Source organism: Caretta caretta, chromosome 15 (assembly GCF_965140235.1).
Source record: "Caretta caretta isolate rCarCar2 chromosome 15, rCarCar1.hap1, whole genome shotgun sequence".
NCBI classification, from domain to species: Eukaryota; Metazoa; Chordata; order Testudines; family Cheloniidae; genus Caretta; species Caretta caretta.
The window spans coordinates 9,261,900-9,279,429 of NC_134220.1; the positions used below are offsets into that span (position 1 = coordinate 9,261,900).

At 52.3% G+C, this 17,530-nt stretch overlaps 1 protein-coding gene across 1 annotated transcript; it reads left to right on the top strand.

Annotated features, from left to right (window-relative positions):
* Nucleotides 1-1,073: 1,073 nt before the first annotated feature.
* Nucleotides 1,074-16,838, top strand: RFC5 (replication factor C subunit 5). Its single transcript, XM_048821095.2, has 11 exons — nt 1,074-1,217; nt 4,008-4,072; nt 9,316-9,452; nt 9,987-10,066; nt 11,085-11,158; nt 11,763-11,922; nt 13,515-13,596; nt 14,828-14,957; nt 15,568-15,645; nt 16,249-16,303; nt 16,661-16,838. Exons 1-11 carry the CDS (start codon nt 1,162-1,164, stop codon nt 16,755-16,757), a joined length of 1,014 nt encoding a protein of 337 aa, XP_048677052.1. The 5' UTR covers nt 1,074-1,161; the 3' UTR covers nt 16,758-16,838.
* Nucleotides 16,839-17,530: the final 692 nt, after the last annotated feature.

The window sequence follows — 17,530 nt, forward strand, 5'->3', positions numbered from 1 at the left end:
AGCACCAGCAGGAGAGTGAATTTGTGTGTGGGGGGGGTGGAGGGTGAGAAAACCTGGATTTGTGCTGGAAATGGCCCACCTGATGATCACTTTAGATAAGCTATTACCAGCAGGACAGTGGGGTGGGAGGAGGTATTGTTTCATATTCTCTGTGTATATATAAAGTCTGCTGCAGTTTCCACGGTATGCATCTGATGAAGTGAGCTGTAGCTCACGAAAGCTCATGCTCAAATAAATTGGTTAGTCTCTAAGGTGCCACAAGTACTCCTTTTCTTTTTGTCTTTAAACAGTGGAGAGAGGCACGCCAAACAGTACTTGGGAGTCAGGCAGACCATCAAGCAAAACACCTGTCCCCACCCTCTCTCTTGATGCCCTCAGCCAGCGCAGGCTAAGTACAGTTCTACTGCCCTTTACTCAGACAAGAAGAATAACAACATTTCTTTACCCCCTCCCCCGCCCCGCATTCAAGTGATTTGTAACCCAACCCCAGGCAAAATCTATCACTTGGGCAACACAGCTCTGATTGCTGGATACCTCGGCAGATTAGGCGTGACTGTAAATACAATCTGGTCCTGAAGCCTTTCCCCCCAGCCCCAGCCCGTCACTAGCTGCCAGGGAGAGCCAGTTTAGACTTTGCTAACAAAGCATCATTCGAAATGATTAGGTTGGCCAACATCACCCAAATGAATGCACCGTCAGGGTCCTACAAACAGCAGCTGTACAGGGAGCCAGCCCCTGCTCTTACTTTTCAGCTCTGTGACACTTTGTCAGACACACGTGTTTTATCACACCCCCTTCAGGCTTTTCCAGCCTGGGTTAATGTTTCAATTTCCATTCAAATTTCCAGACAATCTCTAAGTTGGCAACACGGCACGTAACTAACTCACAAGACTGAGGGGGGGTGCTGGGGAAATTCGGGGGGGTAAACACCCCATGGGGGGGGCGTAGGGAACCCCCCCCTGTGACCTGCAGCCGGGTCGCCCCGCGCGCTCCCCCCCCTGCCCCAGCCAAGCCGGGCTCGAGCCGCGCCGCGCGGTGAAGCGGGAGGGGGGCGGAGCCAGGAGCTCTCGCGAGAGCCGGGAGCGGTTTGAGCGGGAGCCGGGCGGACTCCGCGGCTGCTGCTGCTCCGCGCGCCCCGGAGGCGCGGCCCGGCCCGGCCCCATGGAGCCTGCAGCCCCCAAGCCGCCGCCGGCCGGCAGGAGCAGGAACCTGCCATGGTAGGGGAGGCGCCGTGCCTGAGATCGGGCCCCTCCGGCTGCATGCGGCAGCGGGGATCCAGCCCCCGCAGCCACCGGCCTGGGGTCCGTGGGGCGGCTGAGACCAGCCCCCCGCCGCATGCAGGAGCGGGCCTGGGGTGTGCGGGGATCGGGGCCCTCCGCTGCCCCCAGCTGCGGGGGGGAGAGCCAGCCCCACCCCCCCGCCGCATGCAGGAGCGGGCCTGGGGTGAGCGGGGATCGGGGCCCTCCGCTCCCCCCAGCTGCGGGGGGGGGGAGCCAGCCCCACCCCCCTGCCGCATGCAGGAGCGGGCCTGGGGTGTGCGGGGATCGGGGCCCTCCGCTGCCCCCAGCTGCGGGGGGGGAGCCAGCCCCACCCCCCCGCCGCATGCAGGAGCGGGCCTGGGGTGTGCGGGGATCGGGGCCCTCCGCTCCCCCCAGCTGCGGGGGGGAGAGCCAGCCCCACCCCCCCGCCGCATGCAGGAGCGGGCCTGGGGTGAGCGGGGATCGGGGCCCTCCGCTCCCCCCGGCTGCGGGGGGGGGAGCCAGCCCCACCCCCCTGCCGCATGCAGGAGCGGGCCTGGGGTGAGCGGGGATCGGGGCCCTCCGCTGCCCCCAGCTGCGGGGGGGGGGAGCCAGCCCCACCCCCCTGCCGCATGCAGGAGCGGGCCTGGGGTGAGCGGGGATCGGGGCCCTCCGCTGCCCCCAGCTGCGGGGGGGGAGCCAGCCCCACCCCCCCGCCGCATGCAGGAGCGGGCCTGGGGTGAGCGGGGATCGGGGCCCTCCGCTCCCCCCAGCTGCGGGGGGGGGGAGCCAGCCCCACCCCCCTGCCGCATGCAGGAGCGGGCCTGGGGTGAGCGGGGATCGGGGCCCTCCGCTGCCCCCAGCTGCGGGGGGGGAGCCAGCCCCACCCCCTTGCCGCATGCAGGAGCGGGCCTGGGGTGTGCGGGGATCGGGGCCCTCCGCTGCCCCCAGCTGCGGGGGGGGAGCCAGCCCCACCCCCCCGCCGCATGCAGGAGCGGGCCTGGGGTGAGCGGGGATCGGGGCCCTCCGCTCCCCCCAGCTGCGGGGGGGGGGAGCCAGCCCCACCCCCCTGCCGCATGCAGGAGCGGGCCTGGGGTGAGCGGGGATCGGGGCCCTCCGCTGCCCCCAGCTGCGGGGGGGGAGCCAGCCCCACCCCCTTGCCGCATGCAGGAGCGGGCCTGGGGTGTGCGGGGATCGGGGCCCTCCGCTGCCCCCAGCTGCGGGGGGGGAGCCAGCCCCACCCCCCCGCCGCATGCAGGAGCGGGCCTGGGAGATGTGGGGCAGCTGTCCTCTCGGCGGTGTCTGCACGGAGGGCATCGCTCAAAGCCAGCACGCTTCTCCCTCTTGCCCCTGGCTGGAGGCAGCAGCTCTGTAATGGAGCCTTGCGTGGGGTGAGCCACAGGGAAGCAGCAGTTCCTGAGGTCAGAATAACTTTTGCTCCCCGCAAGGGGTTGTGCAGTTTCACGAGCCTCTCTCCCCGGAGTGCAGGGTTGTAGGGCCTCTTGCAGGGGTCAGTGGGGCTGGGAAGCTGAGCGTGCCCCTCTCCCCCTTTGTCAAAACCCACTCCCTATGCCCTACGCTCAGCATCCAGCTGAGAGAGCCATTCCTTCCCGAGGGGCGGGAAGAGGAGATGCTGGGGAAGCAGAATCGATCTCAGGCACTTAGTTTGTCTAAGTTGGGACCAGCTGGTTTGCTCGCCTGGTCTGAGCTGGAGTAGCCTGCCCTCTCCATGGACCTCATCTGGGAGATCACTTGGGTAAATCAACAATAAAGTCTTTTATGGCTTCAAATGCCATTTTTCTCCTGGCATGGGAAATGGATTTCTGTATCGGGGGCAATTTGTCCAAAGCCAGTACCCTTGGGATCCATAGAAATAAGGCTACCCTGCTTTGGTGGCTCCCTAGTTCTGCATTCACTCGGCCTGGTCCACTGTAAGCTCAATACAAAACATTTGTTTAAAAAAAATAATAAAGCAGGGTGTCCTACCAGTCCTGTACTCAGCCACACAAGAACACACCTTACCTGCTCTTTTGGGGTGGGACCATACTGCAACTCCCAGCTCAAGCTGCCTCCAGCATCTCCTCTGCCCACCTCCAATCAATCCCCTGTAAAGGCCAGTGTGAAGACCTAGAACTTGCATAGTATCTTGCAGTTAAAAGCATGGGATTGGATCTAGTCCCTAAACTTGTGTGCTTCTTGCAGCATCTATAAAGTGATGTCACTGCAACTGGTTTACGCAAGGGTTTTTCTAAATGTATAGGGCAAGACAAACCTTTGGAGTATTTAAAGAAACTGTAGATGCCAAAAGAGTCACTTGGCTTCCAAACTTAAGAGGGAACTGCAGCAGTAATCCTACTTAAAAAGTCCTCAGCTGGGATGAGGTGGTGCTTGGACTGGGCTCTGTGTGTTAGGATTCAGCTGGGGTTTGGATTTGATAATGCCAGAGCCTACCCCTTCCAGGATTTGGAAAGAAAAATTACAAGCTTAGCTCTTTTTGTGAAGTTTTTTGCCATCTTAGACTAGATTCAGAAAACAGACCCCTCTGAACTGTAACCGGAACCATAGGACTAGGTTTTGATGTCAGCACACCGTTCCAAATTCAGAGTAGACTGAAGGTGAGTGTTAATCTAGCCTTGTGGGTTGTTGTCCAACACTGGGAAGGGAACAAAGAGAAATTTCATGCCTGGAACACCTGGTTTCGACACTTGTGAAATGCCTGAAGTCTCAGCTCTTCCATCTGCATTTATATTAAAATATCTTTATCTCTAGGGTGGAAAAATATCGTCCTCAGACACTGAGTGACCTAATTTCTCATCAGGACATTCTGAGCACCAGTGAGTATTTAATACTGCCACCATTTTTCATCTGAGCTTCTCTATGCCCTTTGCAGACATGAGTTCCCATGATATCTTTGAGGTAGACAACTATAATTGCCATTTTACAGATGATGCAGCTGAGGCAAAGGTAGTATGATTTGCCTGGGGTCACTGAGAAAGTCAGTGGTAGAGCTGGTAGTCGAACCCAGGAGTCCTGACTCCACATTATGTGCTAGCCACTAGATAATGCAGCTTCTCTTTCGCTATGGAAACAAACATCTTTATAATTGGTGGCAAGCTTACAGAAGCCTGTTAAATCGAATCACATCCAATCAGTGATGTGTTGCCATTATTTTAACATGGGTCTCTCATAATAAACCCTTTTTGGGCATGCATGAACCTTTTTAGGGGAAATGCTTTGATTCTTTTATATGGGAGGGGACCTAGATGCTATAATGAGCTGTATGAAATTGCAGAGAGAGGTGGAAGGTGTCACAGTTGCTTAGAATTAACCTGTTAAGGGGTTCCTCATTGCACCCTTTACAGGATGCCCTTCTGCCTCCTGTTGTATCCTTATCAGCCTTTCAGCATAACTGTTGTAAACTAACATGCCTCTTCCTGGAGAGTCTATCCAGCTCTACAGTCTTGAGTTCCATGCAGTTTGTTTTTTGTCATCATCCTTTCTTCTTGGTGCTAGGGGCCACTGATCCATTACAGTGAGTACCTCAGCCTGCTTGGGGGAAGAACTAGACCTGTCTGTCAACTGGCAGTTGGGGAATGCCCTGAAATTCCCCCTGATTTTATCTGCCTCCCCAGCAAGGAGCAGCTTGGCCAGACCACCCAGCTGCAGAGCTTTCCTGAGGAACACACCCATCTTCCCCCCTTCAGATTTCTGGCTCACATGACTGCTAATTAATTTCTCTCTCTTATACCCAGCCACATCCTAGGTCTGTGTTTTTGCTCCTGGGGAGATTGTCCCCTCAGCTCCTTTTCCCCTCTGCGGTGTTTGTAGTCGCTGCTGCCCTGGCAGGTTTCCGGAAGTGAGCTAGGCGGAGAAGAGGCAAAAGGCAAGGCCTGTGGGTCCTGCTTCACTCCTCTCATCGAGAGCTGTGGTGGGGAGCTTGGCCAGCTGTGTGGGCAGAGCACAGTTTTCCCCCCTCACAGCCCAGTCCGGCTGGGGCCGTCTCAGCCCCCTGTCCCAGGAAGGAAAAGAGGCTGTCGGGATTGGTATAGCCAGCTTCGGGGCCAAGCGGCTCGATGAGAGGGAGAGCAGCCTTGCGGTGGAAGAACAAACAAGCAGGAAGGGGCCTCTTTGCCGCACCATTTACTACATTCTAGCTCCTTTGGCCTCCGTTTTAGGAGGCCTGAGGGTTCCCCTGTGTGCACCAGTCACTACAGAGGCAAACGCAGTCGCCTTCCCTGCTGGTGCGGGACTCAGCACTTTGAACTGGGGGAGATTTTTTTTTAAACTGGAAGGAATGGTGGTCTCACTAGACAGGCCCTTTGCGGGCAGCCACGCCCAGGCTGGTGTCACCTCAGCCCCCTCCCCTGGGCAGGGAAGCTCTCGGGTGGCATCAGCCCCACAACAAAAATAAATAATAATGAAATGACATGTCATCTGACCCCCTCCACCCGCTGTCACAGGCAGTGTGACCTGGCGGATAGTAGGGGGAGTATTGGCCTCTCGGCCTCAAAATGTCAGAGCCTACCTCCCTGTCACGGAGAGCAGGACACCAGTCTGTTTCTTACAGGTAATAGGGGCCTTTGGCATTGAATCCGGCGCTTGGGCAGATCTATTCCCAACTCTCTTCATGTTCGCGTGGGAGATCCTGGGAAGCTCAGGCTAGTCAGAGTCCTCAAACCAGTAGATTGACAGTCCTGGCTCCGGCTGGATGCTGAGGAGAGCAGTACAGGTCATGTGGCAAGCTGAAGGGGTCCTGATACCACTTTGCAAGTGGCAGCTGGAACAAACCTCGGGCATAGGTACTGGAACTAGGGGAGCGTGGGGTGCTGCTGCACCTCCTAGCTTGAAGTGGTTTCCATTATCCACGGGGTTTACAGTTTGGGTCAATGGCTCTTAGCTCTCCTCCTATAAAAATTGTTCCAGCACGCCTGACTTCATGTGCCAAGGGGAGGTCAGTAGCTGCTCTCTCTTGCCTGAGAGCAACTCCAAGATTTATGTGACAGTGGCTGGATTAAGCAAACTGGACTTTCCAGCCAGAAATATCCTTGCTCGTTTTAAGTCAGGTTGGTGGGCTGGTGACTGACCACTTTGTATGTGGAAACAGCAGCAAAGCACCCTGTGGCCTCCACGTGTGTCAAGACCCCAGCTGTGAGGTAGTGAATGGCATATTTAAAGCTGGACAATGTCTCTCGCCTTTCCCACCACTTTGGGAGAGCAGCAGTGGGACTGTTTGTCTTTCTGGCTGAGGAGGCGATGGCTTTTAGGTCTGATTACCCTAGCGTGGGACCTTCCTCTGTCTCTGCCTCACAGAGGAGGGCTGCTATTGCCAAATCCAATCCCCCAACCAGCACCAGACAGGTTAAAAAGGGATCCTTGGAGGAAGTGATGATCAGTTGGGTCCTAGTAAGATGTCAACAAATGAAGCTTGCTTAAGTAGGTGAAGTCCATTGTTTAAGGCCATGGGAGTGCTCTCAGATGAGACCCAGTACTGTATTTAGAATTCAGACCGGGAGTCCTCACGACTGTGTCAGTATTCATTCCCAAAGCGAATTCAAGAACTATTCTTCCTTCTGTCAATTATCAAACACCTGTCTGCGAGGGGCATGGACAATCTCAGGGCAGAGAAGTCTCCTCTCTTGTATTGAGAGCTGCAAGGTGACTAAATGGCCATCAGTGCATACTTTCACCAAATACTACGTATCGGTCATCTGTTCATTAGCCAATGCCTTTTTTTTTTTTTGGCAGACGTTGTCTCCACGCCTCAGTGCCCAGGGGAAGGGCACTCAGGCGTGGAGACATCTATCTGTTTAGATGATCCTGTTTCCCCCCTCCCCGCCCCCAGAGCCATGCTGCATGAAAGCCCCATTGTAATGAAGCTGGAGACCTTAGTATGGTGAAGAATAGGGACATTTATTTTCACTCTACCTGAAAATCTCCTTTCTTTGAGTAATAGGATCCACAGATCCAGCACACCCTGGAGACAAATGGTCATCCAGAACAGAGATGGAAATTGACACCCAAAGATTCAGGTTTATTTCATTAGGGGAGGTTATCCCCATGCTCTGCAGTACGAGAAATTGTTGTGCTTTTTGATCAATATTTAACACAATCTGTAATTTAGGAAAGTAGAATGGAATTATCCCAGCTGTGGAAGTCGTTAGCTAGAGCAGTAGCTCTCAACCTTTCCAATCTACTGTACCCCTTTCACAGAATCATAGAATATCAGGGTTGGAAGGATCTCAGGTGGTCATCTAGTCCAACCCCCTGCTCAAAGCAGGACCAATCCCCAACTAAATCATCCCAGCCAGGGCTTTGTCAAGCCTGACCTTAAAAACTTCTAAGGAAGAAGATTCCACCACCTCCCTACGTAACCCATTCCAGTGCTGCACCACCCTCCTCGTGAAAAAGTGTTTCCTAATATCCAACCTAAACCTCCCCTGCTACAACTTGAGACCATTCCTTCTTGTTCTGTCATCCGCTACCACTGAGACCAGTCTAGATCCATCCTCTTTGGAACCCCTCTTCAGGTAGTTGAAAGCAGCTATCAAATCCCCCCTCATTCTTCTCTTCCGCAGACTAAACAATCCCAGTTCCCCCAGCCTCTCCTCATAAGTCATGTGTTCCAGTCCCCTAATCATTTTTGTTGCCCTCTGCTGGACGTTTCCCAATTTTTCCACATCCTTCTTGTGGTGTGGGGCCCAAAACTGGACACAGTACTCCAGATGAGGCCTCACCAATGTCGAATAGAGGGGAACGATCACGTCCCTCGATCTGCTGGCAATGCCCCGACTTATACATCCCAAAATGCCATTGGCTTTCTTGGCAACAACGGCACACTGACTCATATCCAGCTTCTCGTACACTGTAACCCCTAGGTCCTTTTCTGCAGAACTGCTGCCGAGCCATGCGGTTCCTAGTCTATAGCGGTGCATGGGATTCTTCCGTCCTAAGTGCAGGACTCTGCACTTGTCCTTGTTGAACCTCATCAGATTTCTTTTGGCCCAATCCTCTAATTTGTCTAGGTCCCTCTGTATCCTATCCCTACCCTCCAGCGTATCTACCACTCCTCCCAGTTTAGTGTCAAGAGTCTGACTTGTTTTGCGTACCCCCATGTTTCACCTCACTTAAACTACTTGCTTACAAAATCAGACATAAAAAATACAAGTGTCACAGCACCCTGTTACCGAAAAATTGCTGACTTTCTCATTTTTACTATAATTATAAAATAAATCAATTGAAATATAACTATTGTACTTACATTATAGTATATAGAGCAGTATAAATGAGTCCTTGTATGAAATATTAGTTTGTACGTACTTCACTAGTGCTTTTTACATAGCCGTTTGTAGAACTAGGCAAATATCTAGATGAGTTGATGTACCCCTGGAAGACCTCTGCGTACTCCCAGCGGTATGCGTACCCCTGGTTGAGAACCACTGAGCTAGAGGGAACTTCAGGGTGTGAGGCATTTCCCTACTGCTAATGGCTGCCTGCTTTAGTTCTGCCTCCAAGCTGCAGGCAGGCTGAAGTACCCATTGTAAGAGATTTGTGGCTCTTTCTACTCAAAGAAAAGAAACTTTCAGGTAAGCACAGATAAGTTTTCCTCCTCTGCACTGTGTGGACACTTAAGATCCTATGGCACTGTTTGTAAGGGCAAGGATATTTTAAGCCACAGTTTCCTCTTCCCACCTCCTCTGTGGCTTCATGAACCCTACATTCCCTGGGTGGCTGTCATGCAAGGGGACTCTAGATAGCTGATGAAATGCTTTGGAGCAAAGGGCACACCTCTAAACTAGATTACTGTGTCAAAACCAAGCTGGACTTTTAAGCATTTTTGAGCTGCCCCCCCAAAAAAAACCTTGTTTCAAATGTGCCCTTCTCAAAATGGTCTAGTGAGCATGTGCTGCACTCTGAAGGCATCTGGCAGTACAGCACAAGTGCTCCTGGAGTTCAGCATGCAGGGGATGCTACAGGTTAGCCCCCTAAATCTAAGAGCAGGAAGACCAACAGCTGCTCACTTAGTATCTAATTAGAAGGGCCTCTTCTTTTCCTCACCCCCTAACCCATCTCTCATCAGTTCAGAAGTTCATCAGCGAAGATCGTCTGCCTCACCTTCTCCTCTATGGACCACCTGGCACTGGCAAGACCTCCACAATTCTGGCCTGTGCTAAACAGCTCTATAAAGACAAGGAATTCAATGCCATGGTTTTAGAGGTAAATCACAATGTCCTGCTGGCCCCGGCGCTCTTGTTCATTTGAAGGTGGTACTTTCCAACTCCCATAACTCTGCTCCCGGTATAGTGAAGGGCTAGCCAGGGTTAGTTAGCATCCTGGAGCGCTGCTTCTCCATAAACAAACACTGCTAAAGATCAGTTTCCCTTTGCCTCTCTAGATATCGAGACCTGCATATACTCTGCAGTCTTAGGCCTGGTGTACCCAAGGAAGGTGACCTGGTTTAAGTTAGACCAGTACAAGTCACTGTGTCTTATTTTAGTTTGAGAGGCTTATGTCCATTTAGTTTAAACCTGTCCCAATTATTCTTGTTAACAATAATAGCAATACATAGCTCTTATGTAGCACTTTTCGTCAGTAGATCTCGGTAAACTTAAGCTGCTCTTCAACCAGAATTTAGATTAACTAAATCTAAATCCCCACTGTAGTGTGTCACCAGTGCAACTTTCAGGTGTAGACAAGCTCTTCCTGTGCAAAGATGCATTAATAATGCCATCTCCCTCCCCCTCTCTCTAGCTGAATGCTTCGGATGACAGAGGAATTGATGTTGTCAGAGGACCCATCCTGAGCTTTGCTAGCACAAGGACAATCTTTAAGTAAGTGCCATGACATGTTGGTATCCCTCGCCTCCCAAGAGGTGGTTTCTCCCTTTATCTATGCTTTGCCCCTTTCTCCTCCTTGACCTGCACCAAGTCACAAGGAGTCCACAGAATGTAAAGTATGACATTGAAATACCGCTCTTGGCTTAAAAGGGGATGGTCAGTTTTTGGGGGGAAGCACATGCTTTCTAACTACCTGTTACACACAGTTACAGGGTGGGGTAGGTAGTGACTGGACAGGAGATGTGTGGAAAGTATTCTCTGCATGATAGGGGAGGAGGAAATAAGAGTATTCAGGGAGATAAGTAAGAAAGTTATTGCAGTCTCTGGGGGGTATTGTAACACACAGGGGAAGAGCGTGTCCCCACAGCTCCAGTCTGGTATTCTCTTTTGGGCGCTTTACTATAGGAAGATGGGGGAGAGTGCTGAGATGAGCATCTGGGATGAGAGTGTGGAGGGAACGGACTAAAAGATGAATGGAATCAAGGCCCAACATACTCAGAAGTGGCCCCTGACATGCAGTGCCTTGCTTTTCGGGGGCCCCATCCTGGGCCAGATTATCAGAGATGCTGAACATCAACTCCCAAAGTCACGAGAGCTGCAGGAGCTCAGCAGCTCTGGCAGTCAGGCCCTTGGGTGTGTCGAGCTGGGCACCAGCACTCAATGGCCACTTCTGGAAATGTCTGTTTATCGGCCGTATGTGGACAGTGCTGCGGAAGGGAGAGAAGATAGAGGATTCTGGGTACGTAAAGGGTACATGAGTCTGGGGTGAAATGGTGTGAATCATTTGGGAGCAATGGCTTGAAATACTGGATGTTAGCCAAAAAAGGGATGGGTATAAGGAGGAGTTAATGCTTTGGTAGGATTGGGTCTCTCCAAGCTCTAAATCTCCCAGGGCCAAGCTTGGCTCAACTCCATGGGCTTCCTCCAGCTCGAGTGCTCAGGCAGGGAACCTGCTGCAGGTTAGGCTGCAGGCAGGAATGACTGAAGCAGCCATCCCCTCTCTTTCCATTAGGAAAGGTTTTAAGCTTGTGATCCTGGATGAAGCAGATGCAATGACCCAGGATGCCCAGAATGCCCTAAGGCGAGGTGAGTGGCATTCGGCTTGTGACAGATAAGGGTGTGGTGGTGCGCAGGGTAACTTGTTGAGACAGGGCCCAGCTGTGATTTCATGCAGTTTTGCCTCCCACCCTGAGCAAATTGTCTACTCAGGCTTTTTCCAAGCAAGCGAGTGGTAATGCTGTGCATGTGACACGACAGCGTGTGTAGCAGTGTTGTAGGCAAGGTAGCTGTTGCCTAACACTCCAGTGACTGCATCTCCCATGCTGAAGTGGAGTGTGTGCGTTTGTGTATATCCATCAGTACCATGCTTTGGGATGAAAGGAGCAATATACGTTAACTCCTGAAGGCAGCTGAGAGAGGAGGAATCTGTATGGTATCTTCATGATAACGACATGGGCTCGGTGTTCCAGGTCTTGACCAAAGGGGCCACGCACAGTAAATTCCTGGAACTCCTTCTTTGGAAGGAAGGATAAAGGGCTTGAGTCAAGCCTTCTGGGAGGTGAAACTCTAGCTCCAGGAATTCCAAGCTATTTCATGCTACGTGTGTTCACTAACTCTCTTCTGACTGCACAAACACAGGCTGGTGCAAGTTCTGATTGGCAGTTCCCTTCCCCTCCTCCCCCCTTTGCAGTGATTGAGAAATTCACCGAGAACACCAGGTTTTGCCTGATCTGTAACTACCTCTCCAAGATCATCCCTGCCTTGCAGTCCAGATGCACAAGGTTCCGGTTTGGCCCCCTGACTCCAGAACTCATGGTCCCCAGACTGCAGCATGTCATTAAGGAAGAGATGTGAGTAAAAAACATTGTTGGGGAAGGGAGGGGAGACAAAACAAAATGGAAATGGAGTTTTGCATCGAGGGAGCATCTGACCTATTCAGCTGCCTCTTGCCTTTGTTCATGCAATCACGGGTGTCCTCACCGCTTTCCATAAATCCTCCCTCCCCAATTTCTCTTGGCTCTCCTAAATCCTCCTCTTACCTTGGCTGGCTTTTTCCTACTCTCCAGTTTCCTCCACACATTTCTCCCCCTGCAGGGAACTGTAGTTTTCCTCTGTCTCTTCTTTTGTTCCGTTCAAAATCAATTCCCTTCAACCTTTGGCAGCTAGAGATGCCTGCAGGTCTTTGGGGGCTCTGTCTCTGAGCAGGTCCCTTCCTTAAGCTGCTTTGGAGCTTCAAATGCAAATGTAGGGCTGAAAAGTGACTGAAAAGAGGAGAGGCCTCCTGGAGTCCTATTTGTTTGTGGTTTTCCAGAGCAAACTTGCTCAGGTCCCCTCTACTGGTTGCCAGCTGTGTGAACTTGAGCTGGATTTTCTTCTTACCCTCATCCCCACTAATGAAGGTTCTGCAGGGCCAGATTCTGCCCTAATAGCACCTCCACTGACTGTGGGCCTGCCCAGGTGCAACACAGCAAAACCAGGCTCTAATTAGAGCTTAATTACTGTGTTAATAATGGTCAAGGCAGAGGGGAAACCAGCTCACTCCCTCTCTTACAGCTGCGTTGGCTCCTTACTTTTCATGCTAAAGATCTGCCTGTGTGCCCACCCAGGGGGGTTGTGCCCTGGGAGAGAAGGGGGTGTCCCTTCAGAGTTCCTTGTCTGAGTATAACTGCTCTTTAAGACAAATGGAACCAGCCATGGTTTGTGGTTAAAACCATGGTGGCATAGCGGAGTTGTGGGCTGGTGTTTAACTTCTGAAGAGCTGGGTAGCAAGTGAAACAAGTCTGAGCTCAACCTAGTCCCAAGTATTGGGTTTTTTGATATGAACCTTTTGACATGATTGGCCACAGGACTAGCAGGTGTATTGTAGGTGAGGCATGAGTGCCGTGGCAGAGTGGTGTGTGTGCTGGAAGCTTGTCGCGGGGGCAGATATTGCACACCTGCTTCTAGCCAGTGCTTCTCTTTGGCTCAGCAAATTCACCTCTACTTCACTAGGCCTCTCCCCTGGGAATACCTGCTTTCTGCCTCCAGAGCCTCATGGCTCTTTCCATGCCCTGCATACACCTCTTGGAGTCTGCTGGGCCGACTGAAAGTTGTCTTGCACAGCCCCACTCCAGGCAATACAGTTGGCAGAGCAGTCCCCATGCTGCCTGCTCACATGGGGATGGACGGTCTGTCAGTCTAATTCGGCCTGAACAAATGATCCTGAGGTGTCAGGATCTGTCGTCTTCGCTCCTGGCAGCCGGGAAGAGGAGTGAAGCAAAGATACCATTTTGCATAGAGACAGAGGGCCCCAAACCTGTCACGGTGCCATGTCCGTACATTGCTTTGTGACATTATTAGGACTGTTCAAATATTGGGGTGTCCCATGGTGGCTGTTCTGTGACTCAGCAATTCTCCAGGGCTCAGGGCCCCTGCTGTGCATCCTGAAATCTGTGTCTTTCAGGGCTGACGTGAGTGAAGATGGGATGAAAGCGCTGGTGACCCTCTCCAGCGGCGACATGCGCAGAGCTCTGAATATTTTGCAGGTACAGTCCTATGTATCCGCATCGCTGATTTCAGAGTGGCAACGGTGCCACTTGTGTAATGGCCAGAGGGACGTCTCCTCCCTTGACACGTGCGTGGAATGGTTCACAGGGAGTCAGACCCGTTGGTCACATGCAACATCCTCAACCCCATGGTTAAGGGAGAGATTCAGGAGCTCTTCCTCCACTTACTCAGCATTGCAGATGGTATTTGTAGGCAAGAGTGCACTGCGGGCCTAGGCTTCCCAGCGTGCGCTTCCTTGGCTCGGCTCCAGCCCAGGGTCTCCTTCGAGACTGGCTGCAGCAGGAGCAGCCAGGTAGAGATGGTATTCCAGCCACAGAGCCCGCCAGAACCCTCAGCCCTTCTCCCCACAGCATCCCTGAAGTGCTGCAGTGACTTGTGGGGAACCAGCGCTGGCTGAGGACCATTGGCAAGTGGCTGAGTAATGCTGCAGCAGCAGCAGATGGTATACAGGGAAGGCGGGTGGGGAAGTTAGTCTGTTCGGTTACTGATTGCACAGATTGTCTTTGGAGGGGTGGGAGAGAGACCACGGCAGATTCCTCTTCACTCCTGGTACTGAAGCGACTGTGAAATGGCACCGTGGGTGGGGTTCCATGTCTGCCTCTTAGTGACTGGTTCAGATGACAAGCAGAACGGCTCCCCCAACTACCTTCCTTGCAACTCACCGCAGGCTCAGAGTCCTTCCTTCCTAAAACACGGTCTCTGGGTTCTTAAGGGCCCAGTGACACCCACACAGCCCCCGTTGCCTAGCCTAGATTTATAATGGGTGACATCTGTGCACTTAGAGCAGTTTCTGTTGATGATGCACAAAGGAGAACAGGATCCGGCTTGGTCTTCCATGGTGCATGGGTCCTGCAGGGCTAACGGGAGGGAAAAGCAGTTCTAGTCACAGAGGGTTCATCCACACGGGGATAAACAACACGTGACTGGCCCGGCTTGGCTGGGCTTGGGCTGTGGGGCTGAAAAATTTCTGCGTAGACACTTGGGTGGAGCCTGAGACCCTGCGAGGGGGAAGGGTCCCAGAGCTTGGGCTCCAGCCTGAGCCTGAAGGTCCACACAGCAGTCTTTAGCCCCACAGGCCAAACCCCAGGAGCCTGAGTCAGCCGTGGCCATGCCGCGGGTCTTTTATCCCTGTGTTGACGTACCCGAAAGGTCCGATGCTGATGCACACCGGCCAGAGCTGCCCTCTAACCTCTCCTCCTCTCCTGGCAGAGCACTACCATGGCCTTTGGGAAGGTGACGGAGCACACTGTGTACACATGCACGGGGCACCCCCTGAAGTCTGACATTGCCAACATTCTCGACTGGATGCTGAACCAGGACTTCACCACTGCCTATAAAAGTATCCTTTTGATCATCCTCCTTACACCGCCCTGAGGGGCGAGTGAGACGGGCGTCCGACTAACATGGTGATGATGGGATGGCATCACGTGGCCTCTTTCACCAATAGCGCTAATGGAAAAGGGAGGCTTTTGCATTATAAGGCACTTGGCCACGCAAGTAACTCATGCCAATTAAATCTCTATAGCATCCCCGGCTTGTACAATTACATCTCACCTTCTCTCACAGGGAATGGTGCTTCCCAGTGGGACACTGGTTCCCTGTGATCAGCATTAGTGCCACTCTCCCTGCATGGGGAAGCTCTGGGTGTTGCTGTCCTTTGGGCTGATGTGATCCAGCTCCTTTCATTTCCAGCCCCCCAGCACTGTGCACCGCTGCCAGGGAGCTCAGTGCCTGATCCTGCTCCCACACAGCTGTAGATTCAGAGCTGAGGGCATGCGGCATCACACATGATTGGATCCTATATGTTTGCCAACAAGAGTGCCAGTTGGTATGTTGCTCACCCCACCAAGGATCCAGTGAACGGGGGGGACAGGAATCCCTTGTTTTGGTGGCATCTACTCCTAGGCTTTGGAATTCTGTGCAAGAAAATCCCTTGACTCTCTCCTCAGAAATCCTGGAGCTGAAGACACTGAAGGGTTTGGCTCTGCATGACATCCTGACACAGATCCACTTGTTTGTGCACCGAGGTAATACTTCTGGGCGGCCACCACAACACGTGGTCACCCTGTCCTAACATGCATATCCACCAAAGTAGCTTGCAGACGGTGTTCCTCATTAACCCATAGGCAACTAATCCCTCTGGGGCCGGGCTACGGTCTGGGGACTCTGGGTGAGGCTGTAACAAAGGAAGACTGTGTCTGTGCTATGGGAAGAGGAAGCCCCACGGGTAACTCCTCACCGTACGTGGTTCCATTCACCGATTAGACTGCAATGGGCCAGAGGTGGGGAAAGAACTGGCATGGAGCTGGCTGCAGAGCAATAGCTCAGCTTGGATTTTTTTACTTCCTGTTCAGCACTGTCTGACCCGCCTTGTTTCGCTTTGTGGCGCACGGTCTTTCTGGCTGTGACACGTTGGCTATTAGCAGCATGTGTTTTGGGTGCGGGAGAGATGGGCTGCTACTGCTGTCTCCCTAAGCAGAGCTAACACAGGGCTATGCAGCCATCTTCAGTTACTGTTTCAAATAGCCATTCTTCCTCACAGGGTGGAGCAGGTCCATGTAGGAGCCTTACATGGCTTGACTTTTTTAAAACGCCACATTTACTTAACCTGTCTTCATCTCACTCCCTAGTTGACTTCCCACCTTCTGTCCGAATCCAGCTACTGATCAAAATGGCAGACATTGAGTGAGTATTCCTTTGCTTGCCCCGCTGCCTTTTCTCCACAAACAGTTATCTTCAAGCTGCTGATGATTGGCCTGTCTGAACCCCTCCGGTGGGAAATTTATTGTTAATGATGCACCCCTGGTTCACCACAGGACTGCGCCCACTATCTTCAGTGGCCCCTGCATGTGTTTTAGCACAAATTGTATATTTCCAGAAGCTATTGCCATGAAATCCATGGGGGTTTTTTGTTTGTTTGTTTTTGTTTTAATTGTAAAACCCACATCTTGCCCAGCTTGTGCTGGGACAGACCCAGCAATACCTGCAGCGTAGGGTCTGGCCAAATGGAGTATTTACATTTATGCTTTTCTTCTGTCTTAGGCACAGACTGGCTGCAGGGACAAGCGAGAAGATTCAGCTAAGCTCCCTTATTGCTGCTTTTCAGGTTACCAGGGACTTGATCGTAGCTGAGGCTTAGGTCCAGTGGCTTCCTGCGAACACAGTTTACACCCTCCACCCTCCCATGAAGAAGTAAAAAAGAAGAATGTCCTTGTCTGAACACACGAGTCCAGTGGCTTCTGCAGTTCCTTACCCACTATATTATCAGTATAGGGGGCTTCTAATGTAGGGGACAAATTTGGCCTTCAGATACATGCACCTCATTGCTCCTGACTTAAGAGAAACTCAGCACAAGCATTTGAGGGCAGAATTTAGCCCTTTGCAGCTAAGTGTGAGGTGATGGACAACTTCTGAGCACTGTGTCTGTGTATACACTGCAGCATGAAATACACCTTTGAAGGGAAGTAAGGTAGGTTCATCTCTTCCCTTACACCCAAGGAAGGGGTTGACTTTGTGGCACACAGTGTGTAGCTGAAGCTGGCTGTTGCTGGGTTTTAAGGCTGCAAGCTCTTTTCATTTACTGGGAGCTGATATTTAGCACTGTTCCAGCTCTTACTTGTAGCAGCTTCTACTGGGAGATTTTGGTCGAAATTCACCATCACTCTAAATATCTAACTTTCCCTGACTAATGGAACGGCACTCCAGCAGCAGCAGCAGATTTGACCCATCTAGCCTGCAGGAACTTTAGGGGCAGAATTGTGTATAGCAGAGGGTGCTGGAGCTTTCCCCTTATCTGAGACTTTAAATGAGGTTTTCCCGTGACACAATTTCACAGGAAGCCTAAACTGGTCTCAGAAGGATCTTCTTAAACAGAGATGGTGTACCATTACCCAGTGCAGAATACAGGGGTCT